This window comes from Salminus brasiliensis, chromosome 7 (genome assembly GCF_030463535.1).
Source record: "Salminus brasiliensis chromosome 7, fSalBra1.hap2, whole genome shotgun sequence".
NCBI classification, from domain to species: Eukaryota; Metazoa; Chordata; class Actinopteri; order Characiformes; family Bryconidae; genus Salminus; species Salminus brasiliensis.
In genome coordinates, this window is record NC_132884.1 from 9998172 (window position 1) to 10014081 (window position 15910).

The 15910-nt window shown below is 41.7% G+C and overlaps 1 protein-coding gene across 1 annotated transcript in view; it reads right to left on the bottom strand.

The window, feature by feature from the left end:
• Positions 1–1693: 1693 nt before the first annotated feature.
• The window catches only part of agap1 (ArfGAP with GTPase domain, ankyrin repeat and PH domain 1), a 166483-nt gene continuing 152266 nt past the window's right edge, over positions 1694–15910 (bottom strand). Inside the window, 2 exon segments of the mRNA XM_072683772.1 lie at positions 1694–6333; positions 7086–7341. Of these exon segments, the coding sequence (XP_072539873.1) occupies positions 6124–6333; positions 7086–7341 (466 nt within the window). The 3' untranslated portion in view covers positions 1694–6123.

Consider the following 15910-nt stretch of genomic DNA (forward strand, 5'->3'; position numbering starts at 1 on the left):
TGCCTCACCTTTACTCCTCTAAACATGTACCTCTAGTCATTATGGCCATATGATTCATTTTTTTGTCTCCGGTGATCATTTGTCCATGTGGCCAGCTGCAAACTTCACTTGGTGTGAAGGGCTCAATTTTGAAACAGAAAATCCCCCCTGAAAATAATGTGACCAAAGGGACATGTTAAATCAAGGTGTGTCCACTAAGTAGCATCACAGGTGTCAATCTTGTAATCAGTCAGTCTGTATATAGGGCTACAGGTATCACTGTGCTGTTTGGTGACATGGTGTGTACCACACTCAACATGGACCAGAGGAAGCAAAAGAAAGAGTTGTCTCAGGAGATTAGAAAGAAAATTATAGACAAGCATGTTAAAGGTAAAGGTTATAAGACCATCTCCAAGCAGCTTGATGTTCCTGTGACTACAGTTGCACATATTATTCAGAAATTTAAGATCCATGGGACTGTAGCCAACCTCCCTGGACGTGGCCGCATGAGGAAAATTGATGACAAATTAAAGAGACAGATAATACGAATGGTAACAAAAGAGCCCAGAAAAACTTCTAAAGAGATTAAAGGGGAACTTCAAGCTCAAGGAACATCAGTGTCAGATTGCATCATTCGTCATTGTTTGAGCCAGACTGGAATTTGCCAAACTACATGTTGACAAGCCCCAAAGAATGAAAAAAAAATTGAACTTTTTTTGCCAAGGCACCCCAGCTCTATCTTTACAGATGAAAAAATAAAACATCAAGAAAAGAACACTGTCCCTACTATGAAACATGAAGGAGGCTCTGTTATGTTCTGGGGCTGCTTTGCTGCATCTGGCACAGGGTGTCTTGAATCTGTGCAGGGTACAATAAAATCTCTATACTATCAAGGGATTCTAGAGAGAAATGTGCTGCCAAGTGTCGGAAAGCTTGGTCTCAGTCGCAGGTCATGGGTCTTGCAACAGGACAATGACCCTGTGGCAGAGGAAAACATTGGAGTATTCTGAAGTGGCCTTCTATGAGCCCTGACCTAAATCCTATTGAGCATCTTTGGAAGGAGCTTAAACATGCCGTCTGGAAAAGGCACCCTTCAAACCGGAGGCAACTGGAGCAGTTGGCTCATGAGGAGTGGGCCAAAATACCTTTAATATAAAATATTTATTTCCCTCAAACCAGATGGGAGCCTGGTTTGAAATTCTCATGTTTGTCAGACAACTTGCACCTAAAGTCTAGCCATCAAACTTGAACCTTGAGTCCAGTGTCCAGTCCTGGATTGTGTTTTTGCTGGAAGGGAACAGTTCATGTAATTGATTGGCCACATAGCATCACAGTTACCAAAGATTACAATGTCCAGCACTGGAAATTGGATTCAAGGTCCAAATTGGAAGACCTTGGAAGGTGTCTAATAGCTAAACAGCTGAGACACATTCCTACTGGACAGCCCTAAGCTTTGTGCTTGAAATGAATGCAGAGTCCACCTGGTGGACCACTAGAGCATGCTTACATTTCCCTCAGAACTACAGTGTATAGAAAATAATGCAGTGTGATTGATGGCTACAGTCCTTTGGTATATCTTGTTTCTTTGTAACAAGTCGGCACTGCAATGCTATTAAATTCAAGTCTATTCTTGGAATCTTTGGTAAAAGACTTAACATGGACAGAGTAAAGACATCCAGCGGTGCTTATATAACAGAGAAAGCAGGACATGGAGTTATATTAAGAAGTATTATTTTCTTTATTGAAAGGAGACACATTACAGTATAAGACTCTGCATCAGGTATAATTTTTCAACACAGAACTGTACAGCTGACACAAACTCAATATAATAATAATTAGATATACAACAACGATAATCATAATCATAATGTTGATGATAATCGTGATGCCAAATGGACTGTAAAAGAACAAATACAAAAATTAAAAAAAAAAAAAAGTAGTGTGAGAGCCCCTCCCCTTTTCAGATTAGCATATTCGTTCATAAATAATTGCCCAGGCCTCTCGGGTTCGGGTGTGTCACGGATACTGTCCAAAAAAAAAAAAAAAAAAAAATGAGGTAACAAAAACACAATAAAAAAACATAAAAATGCAAATGATACGATGGTGTTTCTCACATTTTACAGCTATGTACACAAAGGGGCAGTTAAATGGCAAGCCAAACCTGGTCTGAAAGCAAGGATGTGAGTAAAGCAACTTGGAATTGACACATGAACCCCTATAATTATCTGCTAATTCTACCTATAAGAGGGGCATGATGTCCTTTGGTTGCTGTCTTGATTTCAGTTGTACAGGTGCCACTGCGGCTTCTTCATTCTTTCCCGATGATGTGAGAGAAAATGGACCACTATTTAAACTGGAAGCAAAATCCCAACAATAAATGAGCAACAATGAAAAGGGAAGGAGGATAAAGCCAGAAAACAGCAAAGACCAAAGATGAAGCATGTCAAATCCTACAATGGCAAACTGTTTTTTCACTAGTGTCACCTGTCAGTCCATACGCTCGCTTGTGTAGACTGGAACATTTACACAATGAAGAAAAAACATTTACATCCGTTCATGCAAAAAAGGTCAGAAACAAAAAGGAAGGTTTTCACAGAGAAGACTCTGGGTGGACGCAATAGTGTTGGGTGTTCACTAGAATCAGTGTGTGTGTGTGTGTGTGTGTGTGTGTGTGTGTGTGTGTGTGTGTGTGTGTGTGTGCTGTAGTGCATTTTGTCATAAATAACTGGGTACTGTGGTGCGACCTCTAGCAGGCCTGCTACATTTATATACAAGGCAAACACTTTACACCTCTGCTGAGACGAGAAACAACGTATCACTTCTTCTAACCTTACATAACTGTACACTCTCTTCTACACAAGTCCCGCTCCTCAGTGCCTTCCGCAGGGCACGAATGGTTTTCTGAGACATGGCCTTGTCCCTACGAGGCTATAAAGACCCATATAAACCAACAGCAGCAGGTAAAACTGCTTGTTTAGTGTCACAGACTTGCAGACTTCCGCTACAGTTTTTATTCTCCTGTTCTTCTCGACCACAAACCCTACACTGAGAGCAGTCACATATGTACATACTACACCCCCCCCTCCCCCGTAATGACATATGACCTGAAACAGAGTCTTAACATCTCTCTGTGCCACACAGTAGCCAATACTGGCATGGGCAATTTGCAAACAGCGCCGCAAGGAAATTATTACTTCGGAAAAGTCACCCGGCTTTCATCCGGCTTTGTATTGCTTACATACAGGTCGATCAGGGCTTGCTTCTATACATCACAGACACACAATGGGAGAATTCAATGTTAAGAATAAAGGCAAATAGAACGGGAAGGACACAGAAAAAAAGCGAGAGAGAGAAAAATAGAAAGAGATTAAGAGAAGAAGTGTACACCCTCAAAAAATGCAGGTGCCAAAAGGGGTTTCTTTGAGCAGTGCCACAGAAAAAAATCTTCAGGATTCCTAATAAATTGGGATGCATCGGTATGGGAATTTAAGAACAGGAGTTGCTGATGCAGCTGCAGTTTTGGAGACAACATTTACAAATGTAGAATTTGACACTACTTGTTGATTAACATCAGATTGTAATTTCAAACTTACACTATATGTCCAAATGCGTGTCTAGTTTCTGTAGAGAAGTACTGGCAATAGAATAGGGCTCTCTGGTGCAGATAAGCAAGCTAGACTGGTATAAAGGTCAGCAGCATTGAGCTGTGGACCTGTGTTCTTTGAAATTGTGCTCCTTTAAATTATTTTTGGAGTGGGTTGGGGATGAGGTGGGCTGGTGATTATCAAACATCCTGACCTCACCAACACTCTTGTTGCTGAATGTAATCAAATCCGTACAGCAACGCACAGTAATCTAGCAGAAAGCATTCCCTGGGCAGCAGAGACCATTACTCCAGCAAAAGCAGGATAAACTCTCTTTAAAAAAAACAAAAAACAAAACATTGATTTTGGAAGAAACAATGAATGAGAAGGTGTCTCAATACTTTGGTCCATACAGTGCATCTCATATACTCTTACATATTTATTTAATGCTGATAATGAATATGATTTCCTCCTGCGTGCCTAGTTGAATTCCCCAAAACCTTTGTGGGTCCAAAAGTAGTTATTCTCTGGCACTGCTCCCTCAAACAACCCTTTTTAGCACAAGTGCAAAATAGTTCTCAAACACACACACTTTCACGTTCATATGACACAGCATCAACCTGCCACCAAACACCACACAATTTAGGTTAAAATATTCATAAAAAAAAAAAAGATTCTGTCCCACCACTGTCTTTAAAAGTCAAAAAGCAGCAAAGCGAGAAAGACAAGAGGGGATTAGACAAAGCATTAGAAAAGCCCGCCTCTTTGCAGAGTTGATGGGGGGCTTAGGACTCCAAGGCGTCAAGCAGGTAACGGGTGGGAAATGAATAGGACATCTCTAGTAACGCTGACAAATGACCGCATACACACACAAGAGCTTCTTCGACTGGCAAGAGTCTCTCCGGCATAAATAAGTACATAGTACGAGTACATAGTGGAGAGTTTCTCCCGTCTCCTGAGCACCTGATACTGAGTAAGAGCGGATAGATGAGGTGGCCTCTTCCCCTTGGTGATGTTTTTGACATAAAGCACAGGGAGAAGTGCAGACGTGGGCACTGGAGTGCGTTTGATATCGACAGACCTGCGAGGTTGCATCCTTCCCTGGCCCGCACGCTGTTTCATTCGGAAACAGGGCTGTATTGATCAATATTATCAATATGGCTAATGTGAATAAGAAAGCTAAACGACTTCTTGCACTCTTGCTTGCTCTCTCTCTCGCTTTTGCTCACACTTCCATATACACATACAAACACACACTTGCTCACGGTCGATTGTGACCAGCGCTTTAGAGAAGATAGTCAGAAGCCCCAGTAGCTTTGCTGTCAGTCAGCATGCGACTGGGAGGCTGAATATAAGACCTGATAGTTTGCACTGGAAAAGGCATGAAGCTCGGCTAGCAGCCGAGGGGGGAAAACAACAAGGAAAATAAACAAAAAAACAAAAATAAATACAATTGCGTGAGAAATTCCCTTTAAGTTCTGTAAAGACTGGAATAACAAAGGTTATGAGCAATAAGCTAGTATGATCCACTGGCATGGTTTAATTTAAATACCTGCTTATCACATACCTAACCTGGCTCTAAACTGAACTTTTCTCTGGTCCTACAAAACTCCACACAAATCAGTCCCAATGGAGGATCTCTCCAAAAGAATAAAAAAACAAGCTTAAAACAAGCAACTCTGTGTTATCACATATGGGAAATATGTGAGAATTAGGTGTATTTTTAGTCTTTACAAGACATTTTTTCACAAAAAGAAAAAAAAAAATCCATTTAAGGGGTTGGAATTTTTTTTATGAGGATTTTTATAGCTTTAAATAAATGCACTGAAAAACACAACAGAAAATACAAGAAGTGTGTGAGGCAGAAAGTGAGGACATGATACATGTGCATTCAAAAGCACCGGTCAGGAAAGACCTCAGTAAAGTTCTGTGGGATCGTTAGGGTCAAGTGACCAATCCCGCGTCAAATTTTTGTCCCTTTTAGTCGCACAGAAAGAAAGAAAGAAAGAAAACCAGCAGCTGGACGCTTTGAGGAGTCTAAATGGCCACGCAGTCATCATCTGATTACGCCTCGCTGTCATCTCCCATCGTTCATCGTGCAGCATTACTTGACAGAGGCAGCAGCAGCAGCAGGTTCAGACTTTCGTTGTCGTGCATCTCTGTGCTGCCATGCATCCAGAAGAGTAATGGGGTGGGGCATTCTCCCAAAATAGGCCACCTGACATGGGAGGAGCTACGTGATGAGTCAGGTACATGCCATTGGAAAAAGTAGGCGGGCAAAAGAAGAGTGCTAATAGCTCCCTCACGACAAGCTAGTGGCAGGCATGAGGCATTGCGAGTGCAAACGCAGTGGTTCCATTAGTGTTTCTTCATCATAATGGCCATCGCAGTCATTCCCATCAGTGTAGTACATAATTCTCTCATTAATATGAATCTAGTGGTAGGGCTATACATGTGGATGTGTGTGTATTGAAGACTAGGGAAGGCTGTGTGTGTGTGATGTTTGATTCATTTGGAAGGATCTCTGGTTGTGTTTGTTTATTACTGAGTGTAGGATGTGTCAAATAAGGGCTGCGCTGCCTGTGCTGCTGCAGCTGTTGTTACGGTTGTTATTCCTGCGAGACAGGTTGGGTGTGGCAATGAGAGGGTAGCGCTCGTCCGGACACCCGTACTGGAGCAGGATGTCCACACACTCCTGGCTGTTAGCCTGCCGCGCATATGCCAGCGCTGTGTTGCCATGGGCGTCCCGCGCCATGATGTCTACCCCGTACTAGAGAGAGAGAGAGAGAGAGAGCGAGAGAGCGAGAGAGAAAATATGTTAAAACAGGACTCAAACACAGACTTACAGATTTGCTGAATATATCATGAGGTCAGACGTCAGTTCAGGAGTGCACAACTCCAGTCCTGGAGGGCAGAGTTTCCAGCCAAGTTTGTTAGTTGTCCTACTCAAAAACATCCACTTTGCCTGGTGATTATCTGATGAGTTGAATCAGGTGTGTGAGTAGAGCAGCCACCAAACTAAGTTTGAGACCAGCCCTCCAGGAGTTGTGCACCCTCGGCCTTAATTGGTTTACGATAACCATAGCATATGAGAAAATCATTTGTGGTCTACTCTGACAGAAGAATCAAATGAACCTGACTGATTACTGACCCCATATGCAGTCGATCAACCAAGACATGTTTGGTATCTGAAGGTTGCTTCTTTAGTTCAGATCCTGGTATGCTAGGTTAATTTTGCTAACAAACACTATATTAAGATGGTCACCAATCTGCTGTGAAAGCTTACGGATAGGGGCAGTGTAGCCAGTAGTTCAAGTGAGGGACAACCACTGCCATATGGGCATGAAGAAAAAACAGGCTATGGTTAGCAGGTTTTATCCACTTATTTGCGACATATCCGTATGAACGTTTAGCAGTATTTTAACCAGTACACTCCTCACTACTACTGTTGAGTATAATAGGCTACATATTACCACTAAGCACTCAAAAAGGGCAACTACAATAAAACACATAGTGCCATACCCAGATGAGGAGCTGTGTAAGGACCACATTGCCCTTGCGGCAGGCCAGATGCAGGGCAGTGCGGCCATCTCCCTCCCCACACGTCTCGTTCACTTCGTCCCGTGAGCCATGGGCCAGCAGCACCACCACCGAACGTAGGTCCTCCCCAGCCGTGGCCTGCAGCAGCTGTTGCCCCAGGGGCAACTCTGTGCACATCAGAGACGCCACAAAAAGCTTCTGTTCATACTTTGCCCGGATCCAGCGCTCACGCTCCTCCCTGAAAACACACACAAAACACAAGGAGTCAGATAAATAAGGTAGTGGGGGTATAATAGGGGATATATTAACATGGTACTGAAATATAGACAATTACAACCAAAACCTGGGCATCTACTTTTTAAAAATATTTTAAATAATAGAATAATCTGTTGATTCATCACCAACAGATCAACGCATCACAACCAATCTAGGCTTGATTCATCCCTAGACTCCATGGGTCGGGTTGCAAATGTCATGTTTTATCTCTGTTCTCGTTTAGAATGGTATTTAAAGAGTTGATGTGTTCTCTGTGAAGTACCGTCATATTCAATTTTCTCTTTTTTAACTCAATGCAACATATGCTTCTGCATATTAAGGAGTATCTAATTCACACAGCTCCACTAATCAGTCTAAGCATGAAGAAATGATATACAGTATACAGAGAAATAGAGAAAGCAGGAAGCATTCAATTAAAGGTGCCGTGTGTGTTTATTTTGTCAGAGAGAAATGTCAACCAAGACCCCCCCCCTTTGCCCAGACCAGAAGGGGGCTATCAGTTGCCCGTTTCCAGCTCTTCCCGTTAATCCTGTGCTATGATAGCACTAATCAGTGTTAATCCCTGCAGTGTAAACAGCTCCATTCAGGCCTAGCCAGGATTAGTTCAGGCCCAGCTCCTGTCTGAGAGTTTTGGGGAGTAGGCTCTGCCCTGGAGGTGCGGACGGCAGCAGGGCAGAGGATATTGAGCTGTCCCCTGAACCACAGCTTCCTCTCGGGGGGGGTCCTGGCCCAGGAAACCAGAGAACAGAGGGCAAGAGAAACCCCCTCCAGCTTTAACTTCCTTTGCACGCTGGGCAGATGCTGACAGAAAGCAACAGTGCGCAAGGACACTTACTAATAGCAGCTTCAGTGTGATTTAAGCGCATTTTTAAGGAAGAAATAAATCTTCACAAAGGTTTTGTTCACTTCAAACATACAGCTGTTCCACCTAAACGAGTATGGCTATATTTTAACTATGAGCACACACTGAAATGTTTTAAATTGATTTAAGCACTTTAAAAAGGTTTTGAGTGCTGACATCACATGCTAGGGAAGAAGTGTTCAGGGGTTTTCGACCTTAATGCACTGCTGTTTAACTTCTTAAGAGCCATCTTTTCCTTCAAGGGGTCCGAAAACAGCTTAAAGAGAACTCGAAGCAATTTTTAGTTGAAAATGCACTATTGGACTAATTGTCATCACAGTGCTAAGTGCTTGTAGATGACGGAATACCAACTGGGGCTAGGACTAACTGGGTACAGTCTTTAACTGGCTCAATTTCTTTTTTTTGGAAAAGAGTTACTTTGACTATCAGTAGGACCTGATAAGTTGGCAATGACCTGTGGAGTCCCCGAAAGATCAACTCTTGGACCCCTTTTGTTTAATTTCTACATGCCTCCTTTGGGCTGAATCCTTCAAAACAGTAACATTGATTACCAGAGTTACGCTGATTAAACAGAAGTACATGCGGCTCTCTCACTGGATGATTTCAGCCCTAAAGACTCACTGTGTCAGTAAACTTTTAAACTACATCAAACAAATCAGATTGCCATTGTTTGGAAACAAAGAAAAAAGATGAATGCACACTTTGAATCCAGAGCTCTAAAGCCTAAATACCAGGTCACAATTCTAACATACTTGGATCTCATCTTCACAAACCACCTAACAGCTTTCTATCATCTCAGCAACATAACCAGAATCACCAAAAGCTTAGGGTCTTATCAAGACCAAGAGAAACTCGTCCATCTTTTTATATCCAGTAGGGTTAAATCCTTTATTTAGCTCTAACCACTTGTTGATATGTCAAACAAAATAACCTGTCTGTCCCCTGTGGTAGCAGATGCAGGAACATTGAAAAATCCCATGAAATGTATGCAAGTTATGTGCCTGTTTTTTTTTTGGTGGTGGTGGTGGTGGTGGTGGGGGGGGGGGGGGGGGGGGGGTGTTGTTGGGGGTTCTAGCAGCACGGAATGTTCTGGGGTGCTGCTGCTGCTGGCCAGTGCTCGGTGAGTGAGAGGGCTGGGCGGGGGGCCACGGGCCACAGCCCCTGCACAAAGCATCGTGGGAGCCGGGGAGGAGAGGGGGAAGAGGAGGGCGGAGTGGGAAGGGAGCAGAGAAGGGAATGGGGGAGAGGAAAAGGCTCCGCAGGGTCTCCCTGACCCACCCCAATTCTGCAGCCAGAGGAAATACGGAGCACTTCAGTGCCCAAAGAAACGCATGCCTTCCCAGAAGAACAGCGTTGCCAAGAGCCGAGCCAGAGATGCACCATCAGACTGTGGACGGAAACACAACAGGAAAAGGGAAACAACCATGTCTAACCGCTACGCTTGACATTCAGTTATTGATCTTACGGCTTAGCAACTACAATACATTATTTAGTATCACTATTAAAACCACTATAAAAACTAATACAGAAGCTATGTAGTTACACGATTGCCAATATGAAGCCTGGCGTTAAGGTCGTAAACTTTGCTTAGCTAAGCCAAAAGCTTATCTATTTTAGGGTATTTAAACATACACTGTATATCATCACTTTCACACAAACAATTGTTTCTCAAAATGCCAACTTTACAGGAGAAGGAAAAAAAACGTTGCAATTTTCAACGAAAATAAAAAGATTTTATTGCAAGTCATTTTAGAACCTTTCTATTGGTCAATTCATCAGGAAATTGATACAGCAAATCTTCCAGATTCACATTGTCAAAAACGGAAATGGAGATACAATGTTTGTTTCAGGTCAGTGATGATTTGTTATTGTCTTGAAAATAATCATTATTAAATGTTTGAACAGTAGTGTAAATATAAAGACTCTGTTACATATGCATGAACCCTTTTATATTAAAAACAAACCTGTGTCTTTGTGCATGTGTACTGTTCAGTATGCCTTTTGTGGCAGTGTGTGTAGAGGGGGAAATGTGTGTGTTGCTGCGTGTCCAAGCATGGCACCCATCCTCTTTCTAACACTTGTCTCAGTGACCCCTGTTTCAGCTCTCTTTGTACTCACAGTATGCTTGATCACATCCAGCTGTGTGTGTCTGCTGGCGCTTTAATAAAAACTTACTGATTCATTACAAACTATTAAGCAATAAATCTTTTTATATATATACAATGACCTTTTCTGATTTCATTTCAGTGTTTGAGGGTCAGTCAAGTACAGTCAGCCGATCTCCCTGAGAAAAGACATCTGCTATATATACACTAACTGCTAAGTTGAATCAAGTGTTTATTGAGCAGTAAAACGGCTTTCCCCATTGGCCGCAGACACTTTCTTTTCAGAAAGCCAAGTGTTGTTACGTTTTTAATAATTAATTAATTAATTTATTTAACACAACATGGATATAAATGCCAAAAGAAAAGGTCAAAAATTAACCACATTCTTGTTTTTTGTTTCAATAAAAGATGTGTTATACACCTATTCTTCCCCCTCAAAAACAGTATAAGGAAATCAAAAAAACAGACCAGTTACAGTAATTGAAGTCTGCAATGCCACACCATGTAGTTACATTTCAGGGGTATTTTTGTTACCTGCCTTGAGATGGAATTGCTACTTTAAGGTACAAAGCATTATGAATATATATATATATATATATATATATATATATATATATATATATATATATATATATATTATTTTTTTTTTGCTTTAGGAAAAACATTTGTAAAACAAACATGATGTTTCTGACACTGTAGATTAGCCGTTTTTCTATACAAATTCAGGACTAAAAACATAAAACACACACACACACACACACACACACACACACACACACACACACACACACACACACACACACACACACACACACACACACAGCGTTCTTTAGGGACCATGTCCTCACATAAGGGAGATGCTAATTGGAGTAATTAGCTACTCTGTGCTTTTCTTGTCTCATCTGTGTGTGTGTGTGTGTGTGTATGTGTGTGTGTGTGTGTGCGTGTGAATATACACCTGTCTCTAGCTGTGATCAGGATCATCAGTGTGCTGCTATTTGGATCACTTCTCACAACTCATTACAGTACATTATTACTGACATGATTAAACAGTGGATATGAGTGTGATCTGCACACACAAACACACTGACAGAGACACACACTCTCCACCTACAGCAACAGCCGATAGGGCCAAGGAGGGGGCAGATGAGGAAATGTTAATAGCGGCAGGCAGGTTTCTTTGAGAGTTTAATTCAACCCTACACATCACGCCACCCAGATCCAACATGGCCACCCGCGACGAGCCAACATGTCCGAACACAGCGAGCGCTTCTTGTGAAATGCCCTTACAACCTCCGCCCACGCACACACACAAACACTATTAGGAACAGCCATTAGGCTACTCATTACAACAATAATACCATCACATGACTAGCTGCTTAAAGGAACAGTTCACCAGAAAATGGGGAATACGTTTTTCCTCTTATTGAACATGCAATCAGTCAGTCAGTCAAAGTGCGTTTATATATCGCTGTCCCACAAAAAACTTCCAGCAACATCCATTTGTTTTGACTTTTGGACGATTGGGTGGGTAGACAGCAATGTCTCTCCTCAACACTCTTACAGTGATCCTGACAAGCACAGGTATTTGCATTTATTTATTCATTTTTTTCCATTGACTTGAATGTTTATTCCTCACCTCCTGTGAATCTGACCTTTTGGGGATACAGCAGCAATACACACTTTATGAACTGAGGTGTGAATTATATCTATATATGTGAATTATATAGATATTATATCTATATGTGTGAATTATATAATTATATACACTATTAACATACTGTCACAAAATGAGTGCACTCAATATGGGCTCTTTTTCACATGGGAATTGGTAAAACATTGTGTATAAAACATTTAGTTTTGATCACTTGACTGTTGGCTAAAATTGCAATATTGAAAAAATACTGAACTCAGAACTTTCAATCCACACATCATTGATATGCAGGTTGTAGCGTTGAAAGGAGAGTTTTTGAAGATCGTTTTAAGGAGGTTTGGGACTAGTCCAGAGGTTTTGAGTGACAGCTTAATTAGGCCACGTTTCTGCGTTGTTGGGGGAGATGAGGCTGCAGGAGAGGAGATGTAGTCTAATCACTGTTGGAAACTGAGGGGCGGAATGCAGAGGGCCAGTTCCCGGGGGAGAGGGTTGTTTGGTATTAATGGGGGTCGGTGTCAATCTCAGTGAGGACAGTTTCCTGTGTGTGTGTCGTGTGTTCTCCCTGGCCGAACACTTTGTGAGTTGGTGTTTACACACTAGCCAGTGTTTCCTGTCCAGCTCAAAGCCAGCAGCTGTTTACCCAACACTGACAAGCGGCTGCAGGACCGTCTACCCATGACCGGACAGCCCCCCCCAGCTGCTACCCCCCCAAACACACAGACACACACACACACACACACAGGTACCCCACCTGACCCCTTACACACAAGCAACAAGCAAAGCTTATTTATAATAACTACTCTATAATCAACTATTATTCAGATAATGGCCTAGTCAAACTGATATTTGATGACATATTGACTGTACTGTGGAAGAATATTTAGCTGACGCTAGGCTACTACCGCTGGGCGATATCTGAAAATAATCATCACAACTAATCCTTGAAACATTTATCAATAATATTGCCCACCCCTTTAGGAAACACTCCTTCTCCACAAGTATCTTGAGGTAGTACATTAAGGATTTTGAGGAGGTTGTGAAGGTTTGAGCTTTGAAATTCGCATCATCTGAGTGGTTTCCAACTATCTACTATCCTCTAACTGCAAAAATCCAGATGACTGTATAGAGCACAATAATAGGGAACAGAATTGGACAAGGCAGTGAACGATTGCAGATGATATTGCACAAACAAATTACAGAAGTAATCTCATGAGTCAATATTTACATCAGCAGGTAGTTATGCCAACACTAAAATGAAACCGATTCCATTTCTAAATCTGTTCAGTTATTAGGCTATATCAATAAAGAGATACGACAACTGGTGAGCTGCAGGTTTGAGGGTGAAGATGTATGGGTGATTGGGGGGGGATGGGTGTAAATCATTAATTCCAGCCAGGCCAAAGAAAGGACTGCTTCAGCTCAACGCCACTGCTCTTTTCTTTTAGGCTAATTATACCACTAATTCAGCTCATTAGAGTCCCACCGACTCACAGGTAATGAACTCTGACAGGACAAATCTGTCAAACAGACAGCGGCGAACCCTCACCTGCGCATGCGCACTAAACACACGCAAGCATACCCACACACACTCAGCCAGTCGCACACATTACACACACATGCTCATTCATCTTAGTTGGGTAATTAACTGAAAACCATTCTCAAAATGTGATGTGCTCTTTCCTTAGAGCCATATCAGGAAATCAGGTGCTGGTCTAAGTTCTGCTGAATTCCTACTTTTTTCATCACTACTTCTTTAATAGTGTCTTAAATGGTACACTTCCTAACGTCTTACGTTTATTTTGTGGATTACGTATGCGAAAAATACTTTCAGGCTGTTTCGAGTCTTTGTTTTTACCTTTGCCATTCAGTAGGCGCCATTAGCAGATATTATTTACTAATGCAGGTGTAGAGCATTCTTAGAAAGCAGCAGATCAGTTTAGATCCTGTGTGTGGACATGTGGGACTGCATGTGGGACTATGTTACAGTAGAACATTCTATTTAATCGTCTACGTTGCTGTTTTGCCCATGCTGCCAACCTGCGCATGTCTGTGTGATGAACTATGCATATTATCTTACGCTACTAATTTGCTTCTATAAAGTTAAAGCTGTCTAGGTTCAGAAACAGTGAAACACTTTTAATCTGTAGCTGTGTCCAAAGGGCGGGATCCATTGGAGGCTGCATTTGAACACATCACAGCAGTGCAGCTAGGGTGTCCCATCACAAGCGGTCGAGTAAGCGTCCTCCTTTTCCAGGGTAATGAAGAATCCAATGGGGGATTCTTTATCAGCCAACATTCCCTGAGATTCAACTGAGATACCAACTGCAGCAGTCAAGGTTTCTAGGTTTCAACAGTCCTAAACCACTGTAGCTAATTGGGACATCACGACTACTAACAGTTCTTACGGTCTATAAAAAAATAAGATGGGTCCAAGCACACACCCAGTACACTTTTTAAAACAAAGTACCAGCCGGCAATTGCACAAATGCAGCATGTATACCTGAATGATTATTGAGCTCATAACATGCCAACATAGATTTGATGTTATGAAATATCAGCTAATACTGATTGATTCTGGCCAATTCGATTGTACACCCCCAACCAAGATACTACTTTACATGCTACAACATCTTCTAATAGGAAGGTGGAATGGACAGAAGGGCGGTACAAGCAAGTGAAATGTAGGCCATTTATTAGGAGGAAAAGGCCGCAAAGGGACAATTTCCTTATGAGAGAATCTAGTCTCTAGTCTTTTTACCCCCCTTTCTTTTCTTGCTAGAGAAAAAAAACACAGGGGTCTGAAATCAATTACACTTTCCAGCCTAGTCGTTAGCTGCCCTTGGATAGACACAGATAATTAAGCTCAGCGCTTTTTTTTTTATTATGGGCAGATTCATTCTGACTGAGCTCTGGCCCGCACCACACTCAAATCAGTCCCTCTGGAGGCAATGGGCCACGCTGATATGAGGTTCCACTCTTATCTACTGGATCAGAACGCTTCATCGACGGCATGCAAATACAGGCCAATAGCCAGACAGAAACCGAGAGTGAGGGGGAAGAGAGGGAGAAGGGGACGATCAGAAGTGTAGATTCGCACTACTATGCATTAGTGACCACCAAAGTAGACACCTGATAAATCATTTCCATCATTATCAATCAGGGGATTCAGTAGTAGTGTTTAGCCGATATATCGAATGGCTGAAAAAACTGTCTGATATTAGTGTAGAAAAGGTACACACATAAAACACCCACAGCACAAAATACGCAGATAGCTGACCTGACGCTTCTTGAAGACGCTACTATATACATATTAATGGGCCTGTACCATACACTATTTAAATTACATTTTATATGCTAATTATTCAAGGTTTATTTTGTTACTTTGTCTTTAAACTTGATAGGCCATTACTGTCCAAAAGAAACAAAAAAACAACAAACACAAAAACTGAACTGTGAACTGTTCATCTGTGAGTTTTGCAGTGACTGACATTTACTACACTGATGGTTATCCAAGCATTTGGATAAGATTCGCACTTTGTGTGTGTGTGTGACAAACTTTCATTTCATTTCATTTGATTTTATTGTGTCAAACGGGTTTTCAGCTCCTCTAAATCAATTCTGGTGACATACATTTCAGTAGTTGGAACTAATATCAATGGTATTTAGTATTCAAACCAACTTCAAATGACTAAAACGTCTTTCCATGCAAAAAAACAAAAATTATAAGCGCAAATAAAATCAATATTTTCAATTAAACAATTCATTAATCAGGCACTACAGACACACTACAACAAACAAGAACAGGAATATACAACATTCTTACAAGAAACTACACACATCCTTTCAAAAGTGCAAAAGGAAAGGGAAAAAGGGAGAAATAGTGATGGAAGGACAGAGAGCAATCACACCA